At 34.2% G+C, this 17,278-nt stretch overlaps 1 protein-coding gene and 1 long non-coding RNA gene across 2 annotated transcripts; one reads left to right on the forward strand and one right to left on the reverse strand.

Moving 5' to 3' along the window:
* Positions 1-933: 933 nt before the first annotated feature.
* On the reverse strand, positions 934-1,692 carry LOC133782810 (uncharacterized). Its single transcript, XR_009870722.1, has 2 exons — positions 1,241-1,692; positions 934-1,152 (listed from the first exon to the last, which is right to left on the reverse strand). It is a non-coding gene; the product is annotated as an uncharacterized LOC133782810 (long non-coding RNA).
* Positions 1,693-11,492: 9,800 nt separating this feature from the next.
* LOC133782811 (pyrophosphate-energized vacuolar membrane proton pump) lies at positions 11,493-16,326 on the forward strand. The gene is made up of 8 exons (XM_062222203.1): positions 11,493-11,906; positions 13,265-13,839; positions 13,921-14,300; positions 14,418-14,504; positions 14,585-14,915; positions 15,133-15,543; positions 15,622-15,681; positions 15,774-16,326. Exons 1-8 carry the CDS (start codon positions 11,657-11,659, stop codon positions 15,978-15,980), a joined length of 2,301 nt encoding a protein of 766 aa, XP_062078187.1. The 5' UTR covers positions 11,493-11,656; the 3' UTR covers positions 15,981-16,326.
* Positions 16,327-17,278: the final 952 nt, after the last annotated feature.

Genomic DNA, 17,278 nt, shown 5'->3' on the forward strand with positions numbered 1-17,278 from the left:
CAAGACTGATCACTGTCACAGTGAGATGTGGGCAGCAGCCTATGCATGGAAGAAGACGGAATTTCTAAAGCATTATGAAAATATTAAGCGAATGGATCCTCCTATAGCTGCCTATTTGGAGGGAATTGGTTTCGATAAGTGGTCTCGTCCTTTCTTTCCTGGAAAACGATACAATATAATGACTAGCAACTACGCTGAAAGCTTCAACAACAAGACCAAGGATGCAAGAACCTTTCCAGTTACAATTTTTTTAGAATTCATTCGGTTCACACTACAGTCTTGGTTTTCTGAACGACGTAGTGTGACAGAGAAGACTACCACCAAATTATCCACCCTGATGGAGGCAGATGTATCGAACAATGCTGACAAAGGAAGGTTCATGAATGTCTATGCCCTTGGTCAATTCGAGTTTCATGTAACTGGTGCAGACAGCGATGCTGAGGTGAATTTGATGACGAAATCATGCTCATGTGGGGTATTCCAGCTCATAGGCACACCTTGTCCCCATGCAGCTGCAGCAGCTATAGAGCGTGGAGTGAACCTTTACTCCTTGTGTTCACCGTTTTACACCATTGAGTCATGGAGGAATTCGTACAAAGAAACCATTTACCCAACTGGGAACGAGGATGACTGGATACTTCCAGATGACATTAAGAATATGGTAGTTGGTGTACCCATAGAGAAACAACAAGTTGGTCGCCCAAAAAAATCAAAGCTAGGAAGACCAAGGACAAATCGTTGGCCATCTGGCGGGGAAAAACCAGTTACAATGCATAAGTGTAGTAGATGTGGTGGTCGTGGCCACAACAAATCCTCATGCAAAGCTCGGCTTTGAGTTTATTTTTTGTTGTATTTTATTTAAACTTGAAGTTGAAGGTTATTTTTCGTTTTCTTTTTTTATTGTCGTTAATGAATTTTGGTTGTTAATTGTCGTTAATAAAAAGATACTCGACTCAAAAAAATTTCTTAAAAATCTACATTTTAAGCAAATAAATATAACATGAGAATGTTCAATGTCTAACATTCTGATACCATAAGTCAACTGTCCATTTGTTTCTGAACAACTCCATGTTGTCATCGCAAATCGTGTCAAGTGGTAGCCTACCCAATAAGTGTTCGATGTGCTTGATGGCGTACACACCACAATCTCCACTGTAACCAAAACATAAATTGCATTAGTAACAAAATCAACATGGAATTTAATTTAAAAAACTTGAATAAAAACTAGACTTTTGTTTACCTGACTTTGGTTTGGGGTACTTAATCAACTGGCATGCGGTGCACATTGAACTCTTTGCATCTTTTAGCTCCAGGTGGAATCGTCAACCGAGGGTCGTCCTTGAAAAGTTGTGACTGTAATAACAACGATGGGAACAAAGTAGACCATGACTTCATAAAAGATTGCAGTTGTTTATCACTTATCACGGTCACGTCCGAATCATAAACATTCAGAGTCCAAGTAGAAATGGAGGCTTCAACTGCAAACCAATGCGCTTGAAGGTAGTTCTGGCACCAATATACAGTGTCTACTCCCTTCCACGATGCCAGAAATTGATTGTCAATTCCCGTAATCATTGATATCACATCTGAATCCCACAAAAACCTTTTCTTATCCGCTTCCTTGGCAGTCTGATATGCATCATAACGAGCCGGTACCACTTGTGAGAACATAATATTCATCACAACACCATCTTGCCGATACACCCCGGGATAGAACTGTCGACGCCTACGTAGCATATGCATGGCCGCATCAATATGCTGCAAAAATGATTGGAAAGTAATTAATCAGCCTATCGAAACCCCTATTGAACCCACTGCTTATACCAGATAACAAATATTAATAAATTTAATAAAATTACTTACCCCATCATCGATCCAAAACTGTGGTGTCTTCATCGTCAGAAACCAACTCGGACCATACACACCAGATTGGACATCCCTCTTCGTCTTGTTCGGAATATCTCCAAGCAACCACTTGCCGACCGTTCTGTACTGTGTAGCAAGTGGCTTCTTTAGAGGGTCGAGGACTAATGGCACGTCATCAATCGCATCCAAACGAGCTTTCTTTCTGGTTGGGTCGGTGTAGTCTTCAAATTTCTTAGGTTTGCGTCTTTTCCTCTTGGCCAATTGAAACTCTACACCAACAACATCCCCAGGTTCTATAATAGCAACACCTGGGGTCTCAGGATTTGCTGTGAGTACTATCGGGGGAGGAGTGCCTATGTCATGTGAGACAAAATCATCTGGGAGGTCAAGTGAGTCGGAATCAGAATCAGAATCATTTGGAAGATCTTGTACGAATGTCAAGATCTTATTGACAACATCCATGATGACCGCCTGGTTCTCTAGGATGGTATCCTGACGACTCTCGACTCGCTCCAACCTCTCCAACACCTCCCGTAAATCAGGTTGATCAGGACTGGGGTGTACCGATGGGGCTGGGGCCGAGGGTGTGGGGTCGATGGGGGCTGGGGTATCCTCATCATCAGGGCCATCAACAAAAATATTTGCTGCCTTCGCAACCTCAGCAGCTATCTCCGCCACCTTCTCAAAATCAGTGGGAGTTTCTACCTCTTCTTCTTGGCCCAACCCGGGATACAAGGGAGCATCACCCTCCGTCAGAGCGCTATAATAATCTATCTCCGAAGGCCGGGGCTTCAACATGGACAACACAATCAACTGCATCAAATACAAAGCATTAAGTTAGTTTGAAACCACCAAAGAATACTCTATTTTGACATAATATAGCAGAACTTACACTCGTCTTCTTGAACATCGGTGCAAGGTCGGCCTTCGAAATAGGACGCTCCTTATTGCTCGACCAACTAAGCATCCTCGGAAACTGGTTTCCATGGTTAATACCATACTCACGTGCAAACTGCTGGATGGCTTCATATGCCCAATACTGCAATGCAGGGACATAACCATACAAACTGTATTTTTCTTCTTTCTGTTTCCCCTTAACTTCCTTTTTCTTCTCATAGTTCCTTTTCTGATGATGCATGTCTTTCTTACATGAATCCATAAGCTTGTTAAAAGACACCTTCCCCCATGGGTAAGTAAAGAAGTACTCAGTGTCCTCCACCATCTTCAGCGAATCTATCCAGACATTTAACTTGCCCTCTCGTGCAAGTAAAACCCCCTCAACAAAGAAACATAGGCCCAACTTGTAGGCATCTTCAACTATAGTGCAGTTTTTTAAAGCAGCCTCCAAATGCATTAACTTCACTGTTTCTTCATCATTAAAGTACTCCTTGATTAAGCGGTCACTAGTCAAGTGTTTCTTCAAATCAGTCTCAGATGGCCCGGAACTGAAGTTCAACCCCGTAACCAAAGCAAACTCGCCTCTACCAAATCTGCAGGGTCTAGATCCCAAATGTAAATGCAACTCATCCTCTTTGAAGCACTGGATCTTGCACAACATTAATTGATGCATGAGAGATGCAGAGAAGTCCAATTTCTCAGCCATGAAAAATTGTTTGAATGGGGATTCCTTCACCCTTTCTATCAACCCGAGCTCCTCAAACTTGTCCTTGATTGTTTTAAAGTAACTATTGCCCCTATATGTGACTCGTCCAGGAAAGTGATCTGTCAAGGGTAAAAGATACTTCGGCATCTGCAAAAAATAAAGATAACAATAATACACTTAAATAAAGTCGCATGAAAAATCCATAAATAAACATACATGCAACCATCGAACCCATCTCGAACACCCATCGAACCCCAACCCGAGTACCCATCGAACCCCCTATCGAACCCCTAGAGCATGCATCGAACCACCATCGAACCCAACATAAGACCCAATCCATCGAGCATGCATCGAACCCCCATCGAGCATGCATCTAATTTCTTAGTTTTAAACCCGGAACCCATAATGGGCCTACCCCATCGAACCCCTAAGGCCTATCCTATCGAACCAACATCGACAAGCATCGAACCCAACAAATACCAAACCCATCGAGCATGCATCGAACCCCATCGAGCATGAATCGAACCCAAAAAATACACAACCCATCGAGCATGCATCGATCCCCCATCGAGCATCGAACCTAAACTTGGAACCCTTAACGGCTTAACCTATCGAACCCCCATCGAGCATGCATCGAACCCCCCCATCGAGCATCGAACCTAAACTTGGAACCCTTAACGGCTTAACCTATCGAACCCCCATCGAGCATGCATCGAACCCCCATCGAGCATCGAACCTAAACTTGGAACCCTTAATGTCTTAACCTATCGAACCCCCATCGAGCATGCATCGAACCTCCCATCGAGCAACCTTACAGACCCACAAAAATCCCAGGCTTCACTAAAACATACCCACACTATTCCATACCCAAAACAAACCAGATTAATCCATACACACAAACAATCCCACACTAATCCATACACAAACAATTCCACACTAATCCATACACATACACACAACACACAAACAATAAGCTTACCTTTGTTTTGGGTATGGAGAAACTTGAACCGTGGGTTTTGGATGACAGACGGCGAGAGGCAAGACGGAGGCGCGGGGTTTCGACGGGGGCTGTGACGGGGGCTCGACGGGGGGCAGCGCGGCTTCGACGGGGGGCAGCGCGGCTTCGACGGGGGGCAACGCGACTTCGACGGGGGCCGCGACGGGGAATCGAACCGAGAGTTTGAGAGAGAAAGCTTGAGAGAGAGAGAAAGCTTGAGAAAGCTTGAGAAACCGATGGGGAGATTTGGGTAGTTCAATGGTCGGGGGGTTGGGAGTTTGTGACCGAGAGTTTGAGAGAGTGAGGGAGAATCAAAACTGGGATGGGGGGGAATTGTGACAGGGGTATTTTGGGTACTAGCAAAAAATTTGGCATTATTTTGTAATGTTAAAAATGCCTAGCATTATTTTGTATTACACTATACTATTAAGCATAAAAAGTCAAATTTCCCATTGATAACCGATAAGTATCAAATCTTTGGACTAGAATGGCAAAGATGTATTCTTGTGTTAATATTTAATTATGTTTTTAAATAGCAAAATTTTAGTAGAAACTAATCCTATTGGGACAATTTAGTTGGCAATTTTTTTTTTGCCTATCAATTTAAAATATTGAATATAAACTTGTATCTTGTTATATAGAAATTGAAAATTACAAAAAGGCTGGAATGATTTATTATATTAATAGGACTTAAGATTTTATTTAAATATTATCAAAAATCAAAATTGTGTAATGACCCTAACAAAAGATTCAGTTTTAATTAAAAGAATATTGTTACCTTTAAAAAAAAAATAGAAGATATTGTTATAAGGTATCTGAATTTTCAATAATAAATTGGTAGATCTTATTCACTTATAATACTTTTTTACATCAGTAAAAGTAAATAGTTTTGAATTATAGTAATAAATTATATAATATTTTTCTTTAAATTAGTGTATGGTCTAAGTAGGCACAAACAATTAAGCTTAGAGAGTTGATATTATATTTTACCAATAATTGTAATAATGTCTTGAATTATATAAAATATTATAAGGCAAAGAATTATTCCTATAACTTTTATTCCCTACATAATTTTATTCATTAAAATAGAAAGATGTCATCAAATATAAATCATAGCTAAAGGGAAATATCACGTATGCATAATAATACCTCCTAATTATTATATATGCTCTCATAATATCTATTCCCAAAATATTCAATTTTATAATTATTGGACTCCATTGTCCATCCCATTAACGTACTCAATTTTTCTCTCTAAATTGTATGTTCTACATATAAATTTTAAGATTTTACATATCTAATATTGTAAATCTAAAAAAAAATACCAAAATTAAAAAAAAATCATTTGAAACAGACACTTGAGTGAAAAGATATAAATCTCCAAAGTTTTTGTCAAATTTCAACTCAGAGCATCGATTTTGCATTGATTTGGCATCGATTTTTCATCTTTTTTTGCCAAAAATCAAGTTTTCATAATTGCATCGAAACAACAACGATTTGACATAAAAAAAAACATCATTTTGGCAACAAAAAAATATAAGTTTTCATTATTAGATCGCAAGAGCATCGAAACAACATTAATTTTGCATCGAAAAAACATCGTTTTGGCCAAAAGTCAAGTTTTCATGATTGCATCGCGAGAGCATCGATTTGCATTGAAAAAAAAATATCGTTTTGCCCAAAAATCAAATTTTCATGATTGTACCACAAAAGTATCGAAACAACATCGATTTTATATAAAAAAACATCATTTTGCCCAAAATTCAAGTTATTATGATTACATCGCAAAAGCATCGAAACAACATCGATTTTGCATCGTTTTGGCAAAAAATCAAGTTTACATGATTGCATCATAAGAGTATCGAAACAGTATCAATTTTGTATCGAAAAAATACTGTTTTAGCTCAAAATCAAGATTTAATTATTGCATCGCAAGAGCATCGAAAAAATATTAATTTCGCATTGTTTGATTTTTGGCCAAAACAATATTTTTTCAATGCAAAATCGATGCTGTTTTCGATGCTCTTGTGATCCAATTATGAAAACTTGATTTTTTTTTTGTTAAAACGATGTTTTTTTTTTATGCAAAATCAATATTGTTTCGATGCTTTTATAAGCCAATCATGAAAATTTGATTTTTGGACAAAACGATAAAAAATCGATGCCAAATCATAACTAAGTCATACTTTTATTCATTAAAATACAAAGTTATCATTAAATATAATCATAACTAAATACAATTAATCAAATCATTAAATTCAAGATAGAATAAATAAACTGTACACCAAAAAGCCGCTGTTTGCTAGTTCAGTGATGATAGTGCGATGGAGTCATGTTTCGAACATGTTTTATTTAGTTATTTATTTCTTTATAAGTATTTTTTTATATAAAATATAAACAAAAACATCAATTATATGAACAATAAAATTATTCCTAAAGTTTATATTCTCTAAAGCATCTTTCTTTATGTTTGTTTGAGAGAACGTTTTGATTTATGTCATTATCCCATTCCCCCACATTTTTTTTGGCTTGTATTGAATAATTATTCACAATATTTATTATTTTCTACTCAAAATAATGCCTTATATCAAAATTGGCATAATTTTATCATACATTTCTGATTTGATGTTTTCCTAAAAGCACAAACTAGAATTCTATTCATGATTTGTTAATGGAACATCATTGGCATAGATAAAATGATTTGGTAATAATATTAAAAGGGGTTTTTTTTTAATGTCAATCAATATATATTTTCAATTTATCTAAAAAATGATTTTCAATGTAGGGCCAATGCAACATAAACTCAACTTGCTTATCATTTTCCACCTAACTAACCGTTTGCTTAAACTCAACTTGGGCTTAAATTTTAGTCCATTCGGTGGATTGTCATAATTGGATCATAAATAAATAAGATATAATAAAAAAAAAAGTGAAAATTACACCTAGTACCCAATTTAAGTTAACTTCTTTAATTTTTACCCATCTTTTAAAACTCTTTGATTAATGCCCAAACTATTAATGACTCTACCCATAATACAGTAGTCTAGTGGAATATTATTTAAAAAGGGAAGTAAATAACACGACAGAGACAAAGATTGAGATTTTTACATTAGACTTCTAGTAGTGTTTTAAAAGTAATATGGGAAATGTGCTTAAAAAAGTGGGTAATATTCAACTAAATATTATTAGTAGCTATTTTTAGTTAACTAATCATAAAACAGGGTATTTTTCAAGTTATCCCTAAAATAATAGTTATAATTTTAAATAATAATAATTATAATTACAACTTGAATTAAAATAATTTATTATTAATAGTGTTTTACTATTATAGGATGCTTGTGAATGTGAATGACAGAATGATAGTGATATTGTATCAATCATAAATCTAGAATATGAAAAAATAAAAACAAATAAAAGTTAAGCATAAATAAAAAAAATCATATAGTAATTTTTATAAAAGTGGACGATTCCTAGACGGGCTGCGTCTAAAATACGCCAGGGTGATGCTTATTTGTTATCCGAATAACCGACACGTCAGCTTTCGATTTATTATAAACAACAAGGGAATGATAAAATCACACACACCTCTCTAAAAAAATAAAAAATAAAAAAGTAAAAAAGCAATTTTTATGAATAATATACACCCTAAAACTTTGGGGTCTTCTTTCCTATTTGACAACGTTGTTACTTAGAGTACTCTCAAGTAATAGTTATAGCACTCCTATTTGGTGTTTTACTTCATCTTTTAAAATACATTTCCAAAATATATATTTTTCTATTTTATCTCTAAGTTTTACATTTTACTATACATCACATTCTCTATTTTTTTTTCTCTATATCATTTAAATATTATATTTTTAAATATTTTTTATTCATTTCAAATATTTTTTATAACTATCAATAATATCCTTATATATTTTAATGTTATAATATTGGGTTGAATGATGAATAGTATACATTAGATATAGCTTTGTACATTTACTATACAGTTAAATTAAAAAAAGTTATACAATAAATTATTTATCCTTTAAACTATTTTAACCTTTGTTTATAATATTTAGTTAGATTTATATTATTCATTATTTATTATGTAAATATATTATATTATTATCCCTATTTGTTTTTATATATATAAACATAAATAAAACTATTTCATAATTTTTTTTCTTTCTATATATTATATATATTTATATACCTATTAAAAAAGTTTTATTTATATTTTATAATATTATTATATTTAATTTTTTAATATATTTTATTTTATTTTAACACAACATTACATATACTTAATATAAAATATGACATATTTGTAAATTGATCATATATTTTATAATATTAATAATTAAAATAAAAAATATATATAGATTGGTATTAGAAAATATATAAATTAATAGTTATAGAAAATATTTGAAATGAATAAAAAAATATTTAAAATATAATATTTAAATGATATAAAGAAAAAAAATAGAAAAATTGATGAATAGTATAATATAAAACTTAGAGATAATATAAAAAATGTGTGTTTTATAAAAATATTTAAAAAAAATGAAGTAGAAGAACTATTCAAGGGCCCTGCACAAAACTAAAGAAACTATTTCATTTTATGAGCGGTTTGTGATTGTTGGTGTCAGAAACTTAGTTGTGTGTAATTATCTCTTGTTCGCTTTATTCCCACAACACAAATAAATAATAGTAATAATAGAATTATATTCATTAAAAAAATAAAATAAAATAAGAAATTCCAAATCTCTCCAATCTTGTTCCACGTTTTTGTTAGTTGTTTTTTTTATAGATAATATAATGTGACTATAATGAGTCCGTACGCCTTAATTTTCCCACGGGCTGATTAGTGAGCTAAGCTACAACCTAAGCATGATTACCTCATGGACATCCCCAAAATCGAAGCTACCATCATAAGATCATACCTCCTTAGCTCGAGGTAACCTAAGAGTTCGCCTCTGATTACTTAAGGACTGAGTCTGGGCTCTGAAAGCCGAAGGTCAAGTTAAGTATCCAGCTCGTGGTACGAGCTAGAGTTGGAGACTATGACCCTTTATAAAATCAACCACGTAAGGTAAACGTGCATATATCAGACATCACGTGTCTGATATATCCCTGACTTCTCGGACACGCGGCGTGAACGTGCGTATTCAGACACCCACGACTGGATTGGGCCGTGCGGCCCATTATCCCATTACCTATTGATTTGACCACACTTATGTGTCAGGTTTAGGAATTAATCATGAATGTCACAGAGTTGATACGATAGGTAAGAAGGTCACAGGATGACCTTCTTACCAACTCTCAGGTGTCTTCTCCTATAAATATGGAGACCCTGAGAGTTAATAAAGGTTGGATTCTCTATTGTAAGAAATGTTAGAAAAATCAGTAATGAATAGTAATTTTTCTTTGTCCCACAATGTTTATGAATAAAAAATCTCATTAGATAGATTCTATAAATAAACCTTAGTGGTCTTAGTTTATTTTTACACCAAAAACATATACATATATATTTGTTTTCCTTCTTTGAAGAGTGAGATATATATATTTTCAATATTGTTTTTTCCTTTCTACTCTTTAGAGTTCTTAGATCTGTTATAGTGTGATAGAGTTCAGGTATATCGTATATTTGGTTCGGCGGCGAAGTAATTTAGTTACTTGTCGTTCACCATTGTATCCTGGGAGATAGACGTCAAAACCTCGTAGAGGCGGCGAATCTGTTTTAAGGAAACTGTGTGTTACACAGGCCTCGGCTTTTAATTTTGTTATTTATAATTATTGTGTAAATTAATTATAATTGCTATTTATATTATATTATTCATAATTATAATATTATATTGTTATATATATTATAAGTTATTTATATTGTATTATTTATAATTATAATATTGTTATATATATTATAAGTTATTTATATTGCATTATTTATAATTATAATATTTATGTATCTTTAATTTAGTAGATATAAATATTGTATTTATCATATTGCGTTTATTCAAGTATTATATACGTTATGTTTTTCCTACAAGAAATATTCTGTAATCAAATATCCAGTATATAGTAATAATACTGACTAGTGGAGTAGAATGATTTTAACCTTTGAACCACTTAAAAAACGCCTTATTGTGTCACCATTTCATTTCCTAAGATCATTCATCTATTTCGGTTCACATAAACACTAATCACTTTTTCTTTTTTTCTTAATTTCCTGTTGGCGAAGAACCGCGTCAACAGAATCAAATAATTCACATTGTTAGTTTAAAAAAGCTAAGTTTATTTTTATTAATGTTTTTATTTTTTAATCTAGGTTATATGGTATGTGTTTATCTAATTTTAATGTTTTAATTCATTTTTAATTAATGAATAAACAAGCATTCATTTTTGTTTTTTTTTTGGTTACTATCCAATGTTATTTAATACACTACATTATTTAATCATTATATTATGGTAAGAGATAAGAATAATATTCATTATTTTTTACAACAATATTTGAGACAAAACATTATTATTATGGTAGTTTTTCAAATTAACTCCATTTATAGCTAATAATAATATTATTTTTTTAACAAAATGGATAATCGTTTTCTAATCACTACTTAATTTCTTAAATTAGAGAAAATCTAAGTCGATATGTAACAAAATAGAAAAAAATTATCGAAAAAAAATTCAACAAACGAAATCTAAAAAAAGGAAAAAAAAAATGAAACGCCAAAATTGACTGTGTATAGGACAGTGCTGTTACTTCTCAATTTACTAAAAATAAACGTTATTTTCAAATAATTACAAAAATACAATAATAATATTATAAAATTATCTTTTATTTTTATTTAATTAGAAAAGCAATCAGATCTAAGCCACGTGGCACTGTTCCCTCATCCCCTACTCGATCTCCCTCTCTATATTTTCGAATTATTTATGTATTTCTACATATATTTTTTATTATTTATGTTTTTGGACCAAAACTTTATTTATTATAAATTTCCTTCACACGCCCTCACTCATCGTCTTCATATCTCTTTCTCTCTCTAACTCACCTATATATATAAGCCCCCTCTTCAACCCTCTTCGATATCTATATATCTTATATATACACACACTCTTTCTCTCACCTCCATACCTTTCGTTTCTCTGTTCATTTTTTTTTTTCAAAATTCTCTTTTTTGTTTTTAGTTTTGAATTTTCCGGCGACTATGTTGGGGGCGGTGATTCTGCCAGATCTCGGAACGCAGATTTTCATTCCGGCTTGCGCGGTGGTCGGAATTGCGTTCTCGTTGCTTCAATGGTATTTGGTATCGAAAGTTAAGCTCTCTCCGACGACCAGAGAAGCTCACAACAACGGAAAGAATGGCTACGCCGATTACCTTATCGAAGAGGAGGAAGGCCTCAACGACCACAACGTTGTCCTCAAGTGCGCTGAAATCCAAAACGCCATATCTGAAGGTCTATATTTACATCTCTCCTTTTTCTTGAGTTTCATTTCATGTTTTTTTAGCTCCAGATCCGACGTCGTTTTGTTCTTTGCCTTTTCGTTTTCTTTGCGTTCGACTTAGCTCTTAGATTGATATTAGTTTAGGGTTTCGTTGATTGATAATTGTTAGTGTCAAGATTTATACATATATTTATTTATTTATTTATATTTAAGAGTTTATGTACCTCGTGGTAGGAAAATGGTCGAACAACTAGAAAGCTCTACGAACTATCCAATTCTGTTTTTGTAAATTAGATCTGAGATGGTCACTGTTGTTGAAATTGGGGTCCACCATTAAAATATTTATAATTTTGTAATTGACGTTGATTCTTATTGTTTTTGTATCTTATTCCTGTTACCTTATATTTTTGTTCAGATCTATTTATTTATTTATTTTTTCATTATAAAATATAATAATTTTAAAGTACTGTACATGGGTATGCTTAATTACGGCAAACAAGGAAAAACTTGGCCATTGTGTCATAATTGCATTTTTTATACTTTTTACTATATTACATAAATTATTATTTGCAAATTTAACATGGGTTGTTTTTATTGTGATTTTTGTGTGCTACTTTCATATAAGCATGAGTTCTTAGATATAAAAGATCTGTGTTTAGATGGGCTCTGCCATTTTAAAGCCTTTTAAAATATAATAGGTAGATATGGTGGGGTTCCCCGTTTCTAGCCTTTACCAACTTATAGGAGGTTCTAGTTCTAGAATGTATTGCCTTTTGGGTTTGGGCTTCCCTGGATTTATAAGATTTTTATACAATGCTAATCAATTCGATACTGGATCAGACAGCATCTAAGCCAATAAAGACTTGACATCCTTATTATTTTTTATTGTTGGACATTAAATCTCGTGGAGAAAACACACAATACTATTCATGGGCCTGCTATAATACTTTTGTACTTTATCAAATAATTTTGCACAGAAGAACATGACATGTAGAACCGGGATTTGATTTTTTCCCCCTTAATGGAAGAATTTCTCCGTTGTTAAATAGAAATCCGCCCCTTGTTCAATTTATAAATAATTTGATGGTCAGATTTCTTTTGTGTAATATATGTTCCAGTTTGCTAGATGCTAGTAAAGTTGCAAATATCTTATGTTGTAATTTCACATTTTTGAGTAAAGTTACTAATGGCTCTCAAGTTACCTGTGCTTAGAAGTTGTGTGACGGGACTTTCTCCAAAGACATGTTTTTCATGCTTTATTAAGTATTGGTTTTATAAGATAAAGTTATGGTATGTTGTAATCATGGTTTGTGGCTATTGGGACTCTCAGTGTCTTGAAATGCTCTAATATATGTGCTTGGATGTACAGGAGCAACTTCCTTCCTTTTCACGGAGTACCAGTATGTTGGCATTTTCATGGCAATCTTTGCTGTCTTGATTTTCCTTTTCCTTGGCTCTGTGGAGGGATTCAGCACAAGTTTCCAGCCGTGCACCTATGACAAGACTAAAATGTGCAAGCCAGCACTTGCTAATGCCGTCTTTAGCACCATTTCCTTTATTCTTGGTGCTGTCACATCGGTGGTTTCTGGTTTCCTTGGAATGAAAATTGCCACCTATGCAAATGCCAGAACAACGCTGGAGGCAAGGAAAGGTGTTGGAAAGGCTTTTATCACTGCATTCAGGTCTGGTGCTGTAATGGGATTTCTCCTTGCCGCAAGTGGTCTATTGGTTCTTTTTATTACTATCAATCTCTTCAAGCTGTACTATGGTGATGACTGGGAAGGTCTTTTTGAAGCTATTACTGGTTATGGGCTTGGTGGATCTTCCATGGCTCTCTTTGGTAGAGTTGGTGGGGGTATCTACACCAAAGCTGCTGATGTTGGTGCTGATCTTGTTGGCAAGGTTGAGAGGAACATCCCTGAGGATGACCCAAGGAACCCTGCTGTAAGCATTAGTTATTGTCTTATTTATAAATTTTAAAAACATAAATAAATAATCTTATATTTATAACTTTCATGTCTTCAGGTCATTGCTGACAATGTTGGTGACAATGTTGGTGATATAGCTGGTATGGGATCGGATCTTTTTGGCTCATATGCTGAGTCCTCTTGTGCTGCTCTTGTTGTTGCTTCCATCTCTTCCTTTGGGATTAATCACGAGCTGACTGCAATGCTATATCCTCTCATAATCAGCTCCGTTGGTATCCTTGTATGTTTGATCACCACCCTTTTCGCAACTGATTTCTTTGAGATAAAGAATGTGAATGAAATTGAACCCGCGTTAAAGAAGCAGCTAATCATTTCCACTGCTCTGATGACTATTGGAATTGCTGTTGTTAGTTGGATTGCCCTCCCATCTACCTTCACCATCTTTAATTTTGGAACACAGAAAGTTGTACACAACTGGTAAGTTGTAATTATAAACCTAGTTCACTTATTTCTTGTGTTGCTTGCTAACTCTTTCTTTGATGTGCTAATATATATATATATATATGTATGTATATATTTTTTCTCTCCGTACAGGCAACTTTTCTTATGTGTTGCTGTTGGTCTCTGGGCTGGACTTATCATTGGTTTTGTCACCGAGTATTATACTAGCAATGCATACAGGTAACTAGCATCTTTATATCTTGGTATGTGTATTCCAGTACAATGATTGCGAGTTGACAATTTTCTTTTTAACTGTGTAGCCCTGTGCAAGACGTTGCCGATTCTTGCCGGACTGGAGCTGCCACTAATGTTATCTTTGGTCTCGCATTGGGATACAAATCTGTCATCATTCCCATTTTTGCTATTGCAGCAAGCATTTTTGTTAGTTTTAGCTTCGCTGCTATGTATGGTATTGCTGTAGCTGCACTTGGAATGCTGAGTACCATTGCAACTGGATTGGCCATTGATGCATATGGCCCAATCAGTGACAATGCTGGAGGTATTGCTGAGATGGCTGGTATGAGCCACAGAATCCGAGAGAGAACTGATGCTCTTGATGCTGCTGGAAACACCACTGCTGCTATTGGAAAGGTTTGAAATTCTTTAACTCCTAACTTAGTCTGCATGCCAAAATTCAGCAAGCACAGAGGGGAATGTTAAACCTGCTTTCATCTTCTCTTTTCTCACAAGTTAATTTAAAATTTAGAACATTATTTCTTCCTTTCATCATCAATAACAGTTTAATTTTCTCACGAGCTCTTTAGAATATAAATTGTGCCTGATAGTTGTTTTCTGTTTTGTTTTTCAGGGTTTTGCTATTGGTTCTGCTGCCCTTGTATCCCTAGCTCTTTTCGGTGCCTTCGTCAGCCGTGCAGCTATCACAACAGTTGATGTCTTAACCCCAAAGGTGTTCATTGGTTTAATTGTTGGTGCCATGCTTCCATATTGGTTCTCTGCCATGACAATGAAGAGTGTTGGAAGTGCGGCTCTAAAGATGGTTGAGGAAGTGCGTAGGCAGTTCAACACCATCCCAGGTCTCATGGAGGGCACTACCAAGCCTGACTATGCAACCTGCGTGAAGATCTCAACTGATGCCTCCATCAAAGAGATGATCCCACCAGGTGCTCTTGTCATGCTCACACCACTCATTGTTGGAATCTTTTTTGGAGTTGAAACCCTCTCTGGTGTCCTTGCTGGATCCCTCATCTCCGGTGTACAGGTATTAATCAAGATTATTGTCTCATTCTTCATAAAAATATTAGCGAATTGTTTGACTTAAATCTCTTCTCATTGACAGATTGCTATTTCTGCATCCAACACCGGTGGTGCTTGGGACAATGCCAAGAAATATATTGAGGTATGCATTCGAGTAAAACACATTTGAAAAGACTATAAAGCCCTTTCATTGTTGGTGTTTTGGCTCATAATTTGGCTTCTATTACTATATAGGCTGGATCTTCAGAGCACGCAAGAAGCCTTGGTCCCAAAGGTTCAGACCCACACAAGGCGGCGGTCATTGGTGACACCATTGGCGATCCCCTGAAAGATACATCCGGGCCATCTCTCAACATCCTTATCAAGCTGATGGCTGTCGAATCTCTTGTTTTTGCTCCCTTCTTCGCCACACACGGTGGCCTGCTCTTCAAGATATTTTAAGAGCATTGAATTATGATTCCTCACCCCTTATCTACCACCACAATTTCATTCCATCCCCAATCATTGGCCGCATCTTTCATTGCTGACCTTTTCTCCCCCCTCCTTTTTATTCACCTCTCCTTAAACCAGGAAAAAAATATATTTAGTCTGTAGTTGATGTTATGTTATATAGCTTCTGAAACAAGTTATCTTCCAAGGTTGGATCAACCATGAAATTTTCCCCTTTTAAGGGTTTGATTATGACGTTGGCCATTATGTTGTTGATGATGATGATAATTCTTGAGTTTATCAGGAGCGCTATATGTGATTTTTTTTGTTTAATAATTTTAATAATTCATTTTTTGAAGTATGAGATTTTTTGTCTCTTGTTGACTATGTGAGTGATATAGTATGCTGTGAAGATCATTACTGAGATTAAAAAGTTGTTAAAAAAAAAAAGCTTTAAAATGGTCTAAAATGGAATCGGGTATGAGACTTCTTAAATGTTATTTTTTAAAATTCGATTGTGGGTAGTTGGCATCTCTTTTTCTATGTGAAAGCTGCCTTATTTACTTTCGATCTGCATACAGTTGACCATTATAAATCTCTTTCATTTTCTCTTTGAAAGTTAACTAACAAACAAATGGGACATAGTCATTATGATCTATTTTTTGTTGTTCAATCACATGTGATCATAGTTACCAAAGGAAAAAGAAAGCTATGTCATTCATGGCTTGATATTTGAGTCGGTACATCTATAACTTTACACTTGTAATTGAAAGATTCTCTTCTATATGTATTAGTTAATGAGTACGTGTACTATGGAACACGTAGCCATTGATTAATTTTTTTTATTAAGTTATATTTATAAATTTATCAGTTATTTTATACAAGGCTTGTTTTTATTTATTTTTTTAAAATTTATAATAATTATATCGTATATGTAATACTCATTTGGGCATTTTTTTGACCAAATACACACGAATGAACAGAGTTTTATTGAGCAATTCAGTAATTCACATTTCACATTTCACACTCATGCGGGCATGAAACAATTAATTAAAGCTAATAATGAAAAACCCAATCATGTTATTACATTTAAAATTGTATTATATAACATGTTTTTATATCATACTATATTTAAAATTATTTTTTATTAAAATATTATATCTTTATTGTTATACCCCAAATTTTGAGACAAATTAAATTATTTCGAAATGTATGTTCTAGAAATAATCAAGTTAAGTTCCAATAAATAAATAATTGGTTGTAACCATTTCAACTCAAAATGGAGGATTCGCTCGAAAGGTTTAGACCAT

This window comes from Humulus lupulus, chromosome 6, assembly GCF_963169125.1.
Source record: "Humulus lupulus chromosome 6, drHumLupu1.1, whole genome shotgun sequence".
Classification (NCBI taxonomy): domain Eukaryota; kingdom Viridiplantae; phylum Streptophyta; class Magnoliopsida; order Rosales; family Cannabaceae; genus Humulus; species Humulus lupulus.